The 14,687-nt window shown below is 35.7% G+C and overlaps 1 protein-coding gene across 1 annotated transcript in view; it reads left to right on the top strand.

Annotated features, from left to right (window-relative positions):
- Positions 1–14,687, top strand: part of LOC124606066 — a gene marked incomplete at its 5' end in the record, with an annotated part of 619,082 nt that overhangs the window by 547,043 nt on the left and 57,352 nt on the right. Inside the window, 5 exons of the mRNA XM_047138029.1 lie at positions 3,570–3,728; positions 4,440–4,655; positions 5,304–5,433; positions 12,107–12,282; positions 12,362–12,533. Of these exons, the coding sequence (XP_046993985.1) occupies positions 3,570–3,728; positions 4,440–4,655; positions 5,304–5,433; positions 12,107–12,282; positions 12,362–12,533 (853 nt within the window). The remainder of the gene's footprint in view (positions 1–3,569; positions 3,729–4,439; positions 4,656–5,303; positions 5,434–12,106; positions 12,283–12,361; positions 12,534–14,687) is intronic.

The raw sequence follows: 14,687 nt of genomic DNA, 5'->3' as shown, positions 1-14,687 counted from the left end.
ATATCTTAAAGTGTAACACATGCAAAAAATATCAACATTATTTGTGAAAGCTTAGCTTCTCTTGCAGCATATTAACCTTAGAGACCAATATTATATGAGAAAGCTTTGCTTTTCTTGTAGCAACACTATGTATATTAATTTAAAACATTAACTTTTCCTGTTTGTGTATCCACACTACTTAACAGGATGTTGCTATTAGTTGACTAAATCACATGTCCTATGGTCTGAATATCCGCTGTCATAGGCTGGCAGGATCACATGACATGAGCTATGACAAACTTACAAAAGCACATTGCAATCTCAATTACAATGGTTCAGAAAGTAACATGTGGTGTTTGGTGGAATTCAAATTTATACTTTTGTAATACAAAAATTTGCAGCGTACATGTTGCTTCACATAAAAAATATTTCCAAAAGGAGTTTTCTTCCCTGAGTTTAGTTTTTTAAAGTGCTGGGAAATTCTATGCCCATGTATAAAAACATAACCATTCAAAGAATTGATAAGTTTTACAGTTCCGAGGGAAAATATACTGTCACTTAATAACGCGGAAAAAGTGTTTTCATCTGCGAGAAAGTGTATTTTTAACCAGGAAATCTGGGAAAAATAGGGGACTTTTTTTTCCTTGTCTGCGTATGGGAAAGTATCAATACCACTTAAGGTGTAGAGAAATAAAATGTGACCTGTAGAATACTGAAGCTTGCTATGAGGACAGGCAGTTGAGGGTCAACTGCAATGAACTTAACACATGGTGCATAAATAGATGAAAAGACCCATTATTATGTGGTACATGATTGGTAATTAAACCTTGGAAACAGCCACAGTGATTAAATATCTCCATAGCAGCAGAAGTTGTTAAAACTACACAAATATAGTTATAGGATAGGTACTTTGTAGATTGGGATTTATTTGCAGCAGTCTAAGGAATTGTAATTCACCCAAGAAAGAATTCATTTACAAAGCCATCATTTATCTGATTTGTCCACCTCCATAACTCAGTGGTCAGCATGTCTGGCTGCTATGCAGATGTCCCTGGTTTGCCAGTACTGTGAAGGAATTCTCCTTGGTAAGAGAACTGGAACAGGGTGCACTCATCTTCGTGATGCTAGTTGTGCAGCTACTTGAGTGAGAAGTAGCAGTGCCAAGGTCAAGAAAGCCGACAATGCCAAGAGGGTGGAGTGCTCAACCCGTGCCCTCCGTACTACATTCAATGACCCCAATGGCAGCGGATGACATGGTAGTCAGTCAGAATGAGAAAACAGAGGTTTGCTTTGCTTTCATGTGATTTGGAGTTCAACTGGTCAGTCAGAGGAGCTTCATGATAGATCCCATATTTTCATGTAATTCTTTGTCTTCACTTCTACACATGTGAAAAGTGGAAATATACATGAATCATATTGCCAGCATTGATATTTTTCATTTAATCATTACATGTTTTTGCAGTTTTCACTATAGATATGTTCTTATATATTTATAATAGTTGGATGTTTTTATATATTTAACTTTACACTACTTTAAATTAAATATTATTGCTTTGTTACCCCTCATATTTCCATACACTATCAGCCAGTTGCTCCCTTAGGAAAACATCAGAGTCTTATCTACATAAAAGTTGAAGGTAGGAAGTAAATTATCTCTAACGATCACATTCTAGTGCAATAAAAAATGGTTAACTGCCTTTTGAGTTTGTTTATGAAGAATGTACTTCTGCTGAATTTTCTAAGATTTAGGATTTCAGTTCTCAAAAGCAAAGAAGATACAATAACAATACAGTGATTAGCATTGATGTAGCTATTATTATGTGTAGTAAAGGTCTTTATGTGATGTTGAGATTAGCACTGGGGCTAACAAAAGACAAGTGTCATGAAGTTTTCCAACCTCTAGAGACTTCTACTGATTCAGAAACAGGGAGTGACTTCACTAAGAAATATTTGCCAAATAATATTTCTTAAGACATCAGGACTGTTTCTGCTCACAGTGCCTCCTGTTGCTTGAAAATTGTCATCTAAATTAAGATATTGGGTTACTATGGAGGACACTTTCACTACTGATGGAAAGATTGTTCCGTGTTGAGTGTGCAATAAGCAGGTTGGATGCTTCATGGAGTCTCAATGTCAGCAACGTAAATGTAGTGATTCACACATGGGGAACAAACCAATGTAATTATCTAAGAAGCAAATGTTATCGATGTGGCTGCAGAAGACTCCAGCCTCCACAAATGAATTTTTCCACGTGCTTTGCTATGGTCCTTGCATAGATTACAGACATCACACATTTTTTTCAAAAATACTGCAGTTATCAGATTCTTGATGAATCGATGGTAAGGAAAAGGGATGTTTTTTTTTTTATTACCAGAAGGCTTTGAAGTGCGCTGTGTTAAAAAGGTAACTGCCACATTTGGATAGCTGTCACTGAAACAGAGGACATATGTGGACATTTTGTTGGCAATATCGTTGATGACGAACTCCATGGATAAGAACACTCAAAGCTATTATTTATTTCCTGTAAAGTGTCGGAATGCACAAACAATTCAACAAGTGCTCCTTTTATGAATGACAGTCTTAAAGTGCTGTGGCATGGGATAATTGAAGAATAAGTTCATGTTATCTATTTGAATACTGCAGCCTACATGCTAAAGGTGGCAGCTGCCCTAAACATATGTTATCCTCATTTAATCCACTTGGGCTCCCTTGCCCATTGACTTCAATGTGTCACTGAACTGGGTGCTAGCTACCTTGAAGTAACTAAAAGAGTTTTACTCCCCAAGAAAGGGTTTCTCGAAGCCCCAAATTGTGTATTTCTCTATATAGAGTTGCTGCCTGATCGGGGATTGAAGCTATTGGTTCTTATGATTTCATGAACATTTTCAAGCTGTGAAATCTCTGATTTATTCCTTTTTAAGAGAATCTTCAGTTTCAGTATGAGAGGCACAAAATGCTTTCACTGAACTTAAAATCGGTGGTGCTCTGGTGTACATCTATAATAGGTGGGCTTCCTTTCCAGCAGCGTTAAAGTATTAGAATCATTTGGTTGCCTTTGTGGGAATTGTTCGTAATGGTGGATAACTTCAAATGCAATCTGACTGACTCATAGGTTAGGGAATAAGTTTGAAGCTGTTTTAGCAAGAAATCCAAGCTTTTCAAGTTTTGCTGCTATCTGCAGTATCCTCAGCAGGGGTGAGAGGAATATATTTTAGCAACATCTGTCAAGGAATATTTCATCTCCTGAAATTTGCACTATTAACACACACATACAAACCCAGCCATGACACTGAATGTTTTATGCTACCAATACATACATTGATGTATACATGATAGCCTGAAACTATGTACAAATCTGGTCACCTTTGGCATCCTGCAGCCCTTGTGTGCAGTGCAAATGATCCATTGGTTCCTTTGAGGGACATTTTAAATGTACAGTTACTGTTTTGAAAGAAATATCTTAAGATTCCTGTGTGTGTGTGTGTGTGTGTGTGTGTGTGTGTGTGTGTGTGTGTGTGTGTTTTTAATATCTTACATTTTAATTTATACAACTTTTGTGTATTAATTTGAACATCTGTTCACATTTTCAGGATCCACGATGGAATGATGTTAATGTAATATCCAGTCTGTTGAAGCTGTTCTTCCGGAGGCTACCCGACTCATTATTTACAAATGAGCTTTATCCTAGTTTCATAGAGGCTGATAAAATTGAAGATTCAAACAAACGTTTTGCTCGTATAAAGAAACTGGTAACTACATTTTATAATATAGTATTTCTTAAGGCAAAGCAACAACATGAAACATTACAAGTGTCTTAAAAAATTATTTTTCAAACATGCCATGTTTTTTTATCGTGAAATGAAATGTTATCTTGTTTTATACTTTAGTTTGAATGGATTGAGCTATCATTTCCGTGAAGTATTTTCTCATTAAAGCAAGTTTTGAGGAACTTCCTTATTTCAACACTGTTGACGTCTTTCAAAGGCTTGATCAAGGAAGTTTCCTTGTATGTGGCTGTGATGACAGTGGTAGAGAAATATGGAGAAGCTGTTTAAATGTCAAATGGGTAAAAGCAATTCACATGAAAGTTCAGTGCCCCATTGAATTCAAAAGACCAACATTTAATCATATTAGTTTATCATTCAGATCGTATTTAATTCTGGGTATGTTATGAAAATCTACAAGAACGAGGTACTTCCATTGTTGTATACAGAACGTGGATTGTACTGTCACAGAAATTGGGTCTACCACTATATGGTTCATTTGTGCAAATTAGTGCGGACTTTTCTTTTTTCAGTGTTTAAATTTCTTACTTTTGATTACTTCCTTGGTATATGCAGAAAAATTCTTTGTTAATTATTAGAAAGCTATTTATACTTCAACATATATCACTCGTCTGCTCTTATGATACTTTGTAAAACAAGGTGATGGATGCTAATATGTTGCTAATGTTCTTTCAGGTGCATGAGCTGCCAGAGCACCATTTCGAAACGCTTAAGTACCTGATGTACCATTTAAAAAAAGTGGTTGCACATAGTGAGACAAACAAAATGGAAGCACGTAATTTGGCTATTGTATTTGGTCCAACACTGGTTCGAGCAGCAGATGAAAATATGGTGACTATGGTAACAGACATGTCACACCAATGTCGTATAGTGGAGTCACTGATACAGCAGGTATTACTCTTACTGTTACTTAAATTGTAGCAGTCATGTCATCACATTTGTTGTGGGAAAGTTATGAGTGAAAGCTCATACAAGAGTTGTTGTTAAAATTCACACACATCACAAATAGCACACCTCACATAATCAAATGACCGTGGTATCACTTCCTTTCTTTGTATGTTTTCCAGCCCTATCACTTGCCGATTTGATAGTAGAGTTTCATTCTTTCATCAAAATAAGATAATGATTTTGGTACAAAGCAAATATTCAGTTATTAAATAAGAAAATAGAAAACCAGGAAGTTAGAAGTGATAGAAAAGAAAACTGTGAATGATTTTTTGATTGTATCAAAGTAGTGGGCAAAGAAGTAAATGAGAAATGGTTAAATATAAAGGAGAGACAAAAAGTGAAGATAAAGGTTAAGTGGAAAGCCAGTGATGTGGCCATTGTCAGTAATTCATTTTTGCAGGTTCTTTTATATTTACTTTATATAACTACAGAGTTGTTACAGTGCTTGTTTTCTCCTTTTTATTGCTTTGTTAATTATGTTTAGCCTACATGCTTTTGTGTCATGGTGCCTTGATTGGTTGATTGACTGATTGAGAGAGAGAGATGATACACTATCTGTACTGTGATGTCGTGCCCTATTTTTCTTTGCAGGTTGACTGGTTCTTTTCTGACTATGATATTGATGATCCAAATAACCTACCAACAAATCTGCCACAGGATTCTAATGAAATGGAATCTGCTAATCAGAATTTATTACTAAGCAACATTCAAAAAGTGGAAGGTAAAAAAACTGGTAATGCTTTGCAATTTCCAGTGGAATTTTACTATGCAGTCAAAATTGATATGAGAAAGAGGCTCTTGAGAATTTCACCAGATTGGCATAATGAACTTGAACTCTAACTAAAATGAAACCATATGATACGCAACAAATGTGTTCTGATATCACCATCATACTTGGCCATTTTGTCAGAGTTCTCAGGAACTTCTCATCAGTTTTACTTTGTAAAAATTTGAAGTTACTAACTTCAGTATATTTCTTTTCTTTTTATATCATTGAGTTTTAATTTCATTTTTATTAGTCCTGGTCCCCAGCCCCCATTGTTGAGACAAAATATATGGTATTCATGAAACACTTCTGAAATGTAGACAAGCAGTGTTCATTGTTGAATTTTGCATCACGATCGCGCCACTTTTTAAACCGAACAGTGAAGAGAAAATTAACAAATTGTTCCATAGTTGATACCGACACACCCATGATGTAACTTACTCCAAGAAAAAAGCAGTAGGAGTACAAAAACTTGATAATGTCCTTTGGTAGCAATGCCCCCCCTCCCCCCACTCTGACTCAACATTCAAAGGTTTATTAATAATTTTTAATATGAATCTACTACTTTTTGTTCTTTGTTAGTAGAAGTTTGACTGTATGATCTGTGTATTTTATGCATTAAAAAGCTTGTAATATGTATCTGACATTCAATGCATTTATTATGTTTTTCTGATATTTTGTGTTACTTACACATAATTCATGGATAATTGTCTGATGTAAGAGATTTGTGAGGTTCTGTTAGTTTAGGTACAAAACAGAGTTTATATTTTAAGGGGTTCAGTTGCTTGTAGCATTGCACATATTTGATCTATTTATCACCTTCTTTCCTCTCTTTCAGGATAGTCATCAGTGTGTGCTACATTTATATTCACTGAACTCAGTTTGCTGTCAGCTTTGTACCTGCATTTCTCTATCTTTAGCAGTGGTATTCCGTCCCTCACCTTACCACATATTCTCTTTGCTATTTCACACTGTTTAAGATAGTTTTACTATGGCATAGAAGCAATTTTAATTTTGCACAGTCGCATCTAACTCTAATACTCGATTATCCAGTAGTTGTAGCAGTAGAAATGATAACTCCTCTTAAAGTCATATATGTTGGGCTGTCTTTTTAAGTATGGCTGTTGCACTCTGTCCTCTGAAATTTGTTGCCTTGAAAATGTTAATTTATTATTCAGTCTTTATATCTTCATTTTTAATTGTTATTCTTTTGTGCATGTTCATCCTTGTTCGTACATTGCATTTTGTTTTTAGTGAATTCCATTCTTATCTAATAAAGATCCCTAATTCAGCATCGCTCTGTGAGGCAATGTTCCTTTATTATGTATAGCATAGCTACTAAAAGAGTTTCTCATTCACAATTTCACACATAACAGGCTTCATTTTTTCAGAATTACTGCAAACTTCACAGCTAGTAGACAAGGACAATAAAGATGATTTTACACAGGATCTGTACAGTTGTCTGTAAATCACACACACGCCCACACACACACGCCCACACACACACGCCCACACACACACGCCCACACACACACACGCCCACACACACACGCCCACACACACACACGCCCACACACACACACGCCCACACACACACACGCCCACACACACACACGCCCACACACACACACACACACACACACACACGCCCCCCCCCGCCCCCCCCCCACACACACACACACACACACACACACACACGCGCGTGTCCACACACACACACACACACACACACGCGCGTGTCCACACACACACACACACACACACACACACACACACACACACCCACACCCACACACAAACTGAGTGATATTTATCAGAGGCGGAAGTTGGCCTAGGTTTCTTCCTAGAACCCTAATAGTTATTTGCACTGTATTACCTTTGAATGTCAATTGCCCTGTTGTTTGAGTGTGCGTGTCTCATATTCTTTAGAAAATAATTTGTTAAATGCTGTTGCAGTGCTATGTGCATTGCAGATAATTCTGTGCCAGTCCTGTCAACTAAGGCAGGAAGAACTTCAGAAGAGAACTTGTTTGATACTTGTCTGTTAATAAAATAAAAAAATAAATAAAAAAATCCCACACACACAGACCTGTGAGCAGATAATATTCAGTGGCCACAAAGTTCCAGTGATCATGTAATAGTTTTCTGCTAACATCTTGTGGTGTTCAAACCAACTTTCAGAGTGAGGACAGTTTTACTTACTACAAAACATGTTAAGAGACTAATGGGTTTTTGTAACGGTTTAAATATATCTTGAGTTTCTCATGGAGGTATGTCCAAGTGGCACTTCAAGAAATTAAAAATACAGAGAATGAGGGATTGAAATTATAATGCCATTGAGAGAATTATACATAAAGTCTTCATAAAGATCTCAAAAACAGATAGCTGTATGAAAAAGTCAGAAGATGGATAAATGCAGTTTTAATTCAAGTACGAACTTCAACTCAAAATTTTGTTACGTAGCTAACATACATAATAATTCCCACAAATACGTGAAACAGTAGTTGCCAGCATCAATAATACAAAGTGTAGCACAATGCAGTCTGAATTAAACAGTTATAATCACTTCTTGTTGATGTAAGTTCTACAAAATGAGATAAAGGTTGGGAGAACGATGTAATGTTGATCATTGTTTCGATTTAAGTGTTGCGTGTCTCCACTATGCAATGCATGAAATTTTATCCTGCAGAGCATAGATATTTGTTAAAATTTTGTAAATGATATTGTCATAGACAGTGAAATAAATCAAATTTTATTTTAATGTAGAGCTGATATGGCACAAAAATGTGGAAATATCTTAATAGAAATGTGCTAACGAATTTCTTATGCAGTGACTTTCCACAGAGTGTAGTGGTTTGACCAACAGCATTGTATAGAAAATTATGCACAGATTTTCTTCTCATCCTTTGTTGCCATGTCTTCCTTGAATCAGGATTTTGGATGTATGCTGCCATGAGCATTCAGATGTTATTGCCCTGAGTCTTTTCCATTATCTTTTGCTAGACAAAGGTCTCTGGAGTTGCCAAAAGCTTCCAAGTTTTTTTATTATTTATTTATTTATTTTAAATTATGTATTCATCAGTCTTTTTGCTGCAGCATGTTAAAGTAGCTTATTCAAATTTCTTCAGATTCAGGAACTGTAGTTCTACATAAGACTACCATTTTCCTCAAATATTTTTAGAAGATATTAGTAGATGCCAGCTTTATAAACTCATAGTGCAGCTTGAAGTAACATGTAAAGCTTATAAAGAATGATTCGGATTCCCTGTTTATACTGTAGGTCTGCCTCTGTAATTGGCTACTCGAGAATGTTCTCTGGTTAGTGGGAAGTGAAAGATATTACTTCAGATAAAGTCCATGTCTGGTATTTCACTGCTGTGTGCAAGTCAGCTTTTCAGCCAGAAGCTGCTTTGTTCTCTTTATGATTACGTGCTGAAATTCATTATTGATACTCACAGTAATTCAGTAACATCATTATAAATATTGCGTGGCAAGTTATGGTAGAACGTAAGTAATGTAGGTGTAAAGAAGATGTCACTAATTCGCTAGTTATTTGGCACTCCGTTAACCAGCCAGAGTACACATACAAAGAAGAAGTACGTGTACACTCCGATGACAAACCGTTCTATTACTTAATGAGTGGTCTCCTTTACTCCAAAATTATTTACAATAGCATAATTACTTTATTACTCATGAGTTAAAGATAAGTGCATGAAGAACTCTAAAAATTAGCAAATTGGTGTGAATCGTGTTCTAAGTCCAGTTTCAAATGCAGAATATTTTATTTTAAGTAGGTTGAAATACATGAAATTAATTCAATGCACTGAAGTGAAAGAAGTGAATTGATGGGAACCATTTTATGAAACATCAGTGACAATTAAATGTAATCACACCTTGGAGGTGTTCTCAGAAATCTGTCCTAGTGTGGCCTAAATTTTCCGTTACCACTGCTTATTTAAATTGGTTGACTTTTTAACAATAAGAATGAAATCACTAGCATTTTTACAAAACAAGCTTTCTTTCTTGCCTACAAATTTCCTTTATGATTCTCTGTTTCTTATTTACCTGTTTTCCTGTTTCACTGGTGGATAAGCATGCACTCATCTTCAAAGCTATGTACCGTGGTTCCAACTTAGTTTAAAATTTGACAGATATTAATCATAAATCCCAATCACAGTCGCACATGCGTCAGGAGAGAGAGAGAGAGAGAGAGAGAGAGAGAGAGAGAGAGAGAGAGAGAGAGAGAGAGAGAGAGAGAGAAGCACTTGCAGAAGTGCCAGTGCAACTGAATTATAATGAAAACTTTCATTCAAATTTTGAAATATTAATGAACAACAGCTGATCTCCATGCCAGGGTCTATACATAAGTAGTAGTTCAGAATGTAAAGGAGGATCCAAAAAGGAAGGTGTATGGCAGGGAAAGAAAAGTCACACACACCTAAGTAGCCAAGAAAAGGACATGGGAGATTGAAAAATGGAAGCACAAAAAAGGACAATAATTAAGTTCCAACATTTTTGCACAGTTGTTTGGAAAAACCAAACCGTAGTTCTACTATACTAAGTAACGTGCAGTGACCAAAAAATTGTCTACTTGAGATTGGTATATTTGGACAGTGTGGAATAGAAACCATGTAGTATTGCAAGACTTTCATTGAAATGTTCTTTTTAGCTTTTATTCAAAATTGTCACTGTAGCCACAGATAAAAATTATCATCAGAGTAAGGGAAATATCTGAACAAGCAAAGTTATTACAAAGTGTGGTCATATGTGAATTGTAATATGGTTATTCTCATAACCATTTATACTAAATAAACTTGACACACAATGGAAACATTTAAAATTAATATACTTTATGAAAATTTCTTATAGTTACCATAAATATGCATGTAACATACAAATATTGGCATGACAATTTCACATAGCTTCCTTTTGGTTATTTTATTGACCGTTTTTGGTGTATGAGCAGTTATCTGTAGTTTGTTCCACATACAGCATTTCTTTTCATCGAGTACTTTAGGAAGTCACTGCAAACAATATGTAATAATATTATAAGCCTGCACACTACTAATTATCTGATTTTCTAAATAATTTTAGTTTGGGGTTAAGGACTTCTAATATTTTTTGTTTGTTATATACAGATGTTATTCCATGAAATATTGTTTTAAATAATAAAAATAATGAGGTAAATAAGTTTTTTGTGTGTTGGATAACTATAATAAAGCGTGAGTAGCCATTACGACTGCCTTTGTCTGGTTTAGACTATAAATGTAACTGTAAGACCTCTCACTTTGCATGTAGATAATAACTAGCATATTTTATTTCGAATTTGACGCATCATTACTTGCAACAAATTTACATGAAAGTTGTTCTGATCAGACAGTCAATCAACTCTTTATTACACCTGTTTGGGTGCCTCACTATCTGAAGCATTGCTTCAGCAAACTGTACATGTGGAAAAAAATTGTGTGACACTCATACCATCTTTCCCTGGTCTTAAATTGAATGTATATTTTTGAAGACTTTTATGTTTGGAAATGTAAAAATTTGAACTGTACTGCAGATTAGATTGCTTGATCAGCAGGTGGAGATGAACTTTAATTTGACATCATCAGATAACTAGGAAGATGATGATGTCTTGTGGCACATTTAGTGCTAAACGTTATATAGTCCCCCCCCCCTTTTTTTTACCTCATCTATCATTATTGCTCAAAGTATAGCTTGTCCTCTACAGAAGGTGTGAACAAAAGCATGGTGAATGTGTGACATTCAAGAGAATATAGTTTTAGAGTGCCATGAATAAATGTAAAGGACAAATACTTATGCACTGTATATTGCTAATAAAATGAAATGGAGAAGGAAATAATCAGAGACATATATTAGTAGGAATTAAAATAAAAAGAATATTATCTAGTCTTCAGCTTTTTCTCAGATGGACTTATGCAAAGATAAGTTCCATACTTTAGTATAAGGGTTAAGGTCTCTTTTAATCTTAAATGTTTAATAAATGTTTTGTTATCTCTCTACTAAGAAGACTAACATTACATCTTGCTTCTGTTACCAGGAAAAATTTCACATTGTTGTGAAGCTCATTGTCTTGTGCTTAAGCATTATATTATATTATTTTTTTTTAGATTTTCTTTACTTTTTTTCTGTTTAATAAGTGACTAGCGATGTTCTGTCACTGAACTGAACTTCTTAACTTGCTTTGACCATTGAAAATAACTGATTGATTCTGTGGGAAGGATGCCATTGGTAGTTATTTGCTCTCATAAGGGACAGTCTTCAACTAACATATCTGCTTTCCCTTAACACAAAATAACATTCTTTACTAAAATGCAAACTGTGAAATGGATGTTGTGTAGAAAAAAATTAAAGCTACCTAGTGCAGTATCAGTTACAAAACAGTAACTTACTGGAAATACGATTTGAAAATAAATGCATTCAGTGTCAGATGCAACTTTATTTACTTGCTTATGAATGAGCATGGTTCACTGTATTGTTTCTATTATGTGAATGTAAATGTTGCTGTTACAAAACATGTGCTTATGCATGACTTTCTTTCCTTCCTTTGCCTACCACATGTGTCACCTTTTACATCCCAACATTCCTCCTCACTGCAAACATACAGGCATGAAGGGTGATTCTCCGAATAAGGACATCAGTGCCAAAGACATTGTTTCATCAATTATATCTGCAGCAAACCGCAAAATGCAGAAAGCCAAAGCAAAGAAAACAACAAATACAGCAAGTCTTGGTGTAGAGGAAGTATTTGTGGACAGCCAGAACCACACTGAAGAAAAGCAGGTGAGAGAAACTGAACATCAGTAGTATTATTTGTTCATGTAATGGAATTAATATCTTAATTTGCTGTTTGTTTTGCCAGAGGGAAAACAGTAATCAGGTTCATGAAGGAGGTACACCAGAACAAGATGATGCCATCTCTCAGCATGTGGCATCAGATTCGCCTGCTGGCAGTGATGATAAAATTTATTCTAGAATTGAAGAGGAGGATCTTAATAGAGAAAAGGAAAATATTAATGTTAATAGTAATCCAGGTGAGAAAAAGTTTCTTTTATTCTGTGAGCAGCAGCATATAGTGCACAAGGTGTGATCAAAAAACAAAATGGAATAATTTTTTTAAAAAACCAACTAATGAGCTTACATGTTTTCCATTTAATCTCCTTCAGAATATTGTCTTTGGCTAGCAATCCACTTGTCACAATGTCAAATCCATAACTGGAAGCGTTTGTGGAAGGCTCATTTTGGAAGGAATTTAGCTGCTCTGTTGTGGTCCTCAGTGTCAGGAGTGATGTCAAAACATTTTCTGTTAAGCACAGTTTTAATTTTTGGGAAGATCCAGAAGTCACATGCTGCTAAATCTGGTGAGTAAGGTGGATGTGAACAGAGAAGAGCACTTATTCTGGCGGAAAACTCGTGACTCAAAAGTGGGGGGGGGGGGGGGGGGGGTGCCACGGCATGTTGTCATGATGGAGGAGGAAGCCATTGCTTCATGCTTCAGCCTCTTTCTTCGTACATATTGCAGTACACCCTTTTAAAATTTGGCATTTACAGTTGTTCCCTTAGAACGAACTCTGACTGTACTATGCCTTGAATAATGGGAGAAAAAAAATCAATGAGCATGACTTTGATATTCAGTTTTGTTTGATGTACTTTCTTAGGGCAAGGAGATTCAGTGGTTTTCCATTGGGAACTCTTCAATTTTCATCTTAGGCTCATACCAATAGGCCCAAGTTTCATGTCCAGTTACAATTTTGGACATGAAGTCTAAATCTGAATGAAGACAATCCTTCAATTCTGTGCAAACTGACACATGATTTTCCTTCTGTCTTGGAACAAATTTTGCAATCTCTTGTCTTTTGCAAATCATCAATTAAAATGCTTTGCATGGATTCATATGTGATGCTAAGTTCTGTGGTAAGCTCTCAAATAGTTATTTGCCTGTTTGAATGAATAATTTTAGCAACTTTTGAATGTTTTCTTCTATTTTTGAGTTTAAGTAATGTTCCAAACATTGCTTGTCTTCTGCTGACTCATTTCCTCTTTTAAATCACCCATACCTAAAGACAGGGAAAATTCGCATTTTTTGATAAATGCGAAATAGATGCGAATTCTGCCTCAAAATGCAAAATTGCTTAAGGGACACAATTTCATAGTGAATTGTATCCAGATAAACTATTTTATCAGAGATAAGTTTGAATTAGCATAACTTTCTGTACATGAATATTGAAAATTTAACCAATTCTCAGTTATTGGTATTGTGCATCATCTGGCAAAGCCCAGTTTGGACAGATAATGTGCATAAGAACCTTTTTGCAAAATAAAAAGTGTACAAACGCAGTCATGTATCATTGTGCTCAGTGATCGGGCACCATGACAGCTGTGGATGGTTGAATGGTCTTTTTAAGATCCATGCCGCATAGTGCAAAGTAGTAGTACTCAGCTGTGGGACCTAGCATTTTACAACAAAGACATGTGTATATTTGTTTATTAACCAAAGCTCAAAATATGGTATAATGTGGATATTTTTAAAGAGGCAAATTAGGCGGCAGGTGTTTGAACTGTGGTCGCATTGAATACTGGTAGGAGGTAGGCCTGAACTGTGTCGTTAATGATACTCTGATAACCTCAACAAGGAAATGCGCGATAGCCGTCGCCAAATGCCTTGTGTTGTTTTCTTTTCTTATTTTGAAACAAGTGAAGAGACTGATCCTTGTCCATCACAGATTTTGGTTACCGCCCTTAAATACCAGAAGAGATCGGCAATCCCTCTAACAATGTGTCAGTTCTGCTGTAGGCTGCTGCTTTGCTAAAGAGATGCGGCACTTGTTTGGCTGTACCACCCCTCTCCTGTCTGGCAATCAAAATTCTAGTTTGTTTACACTGGTGGCCATGTGCCACTATAACCTATAGTTCGCGCTTTATGTGCTGTGGTGGCTGGAAAACAAAATCGGTAACTTTTTTTGATTGTTCCGAAATCCTTCCTCTAATGTAAAAATTGAATTATCACATGTTCGGTTCTACTTCTGTGCTAAGTACTTTCTCAGTTCAATATGTAGCATTGTCAAGCATGGATTTCAAAGCCATGAATGCCCACAAAAGGTTGAAATAAATTGTTTGCAGATTTTGTAATTGAATTTGGTGGGAACAGACAAGCAACATCCAGAAACACCTTGATTGCCTGGCAGGAA

This window comes from Schistocerca americana, chromosome 3 (genome assembly GCF_021461395.2).
Source record: "Schistocerca americana isolate TAMUIC-IGC-003095 chromosome 3, iqSchAmer2.1, whole genome shotgun sequence".
NCBI lineage: Eukaryota > Metazoa > Arthropoda > Insecta > Orthoptera > Acrididae > Schistocerca > Schistocerca americana.
The sequence above is the reverse complement of the archived record's forward strand: the minus strand, read 5'-3'. Positions and strand labels throughout refer to the sequence as shown.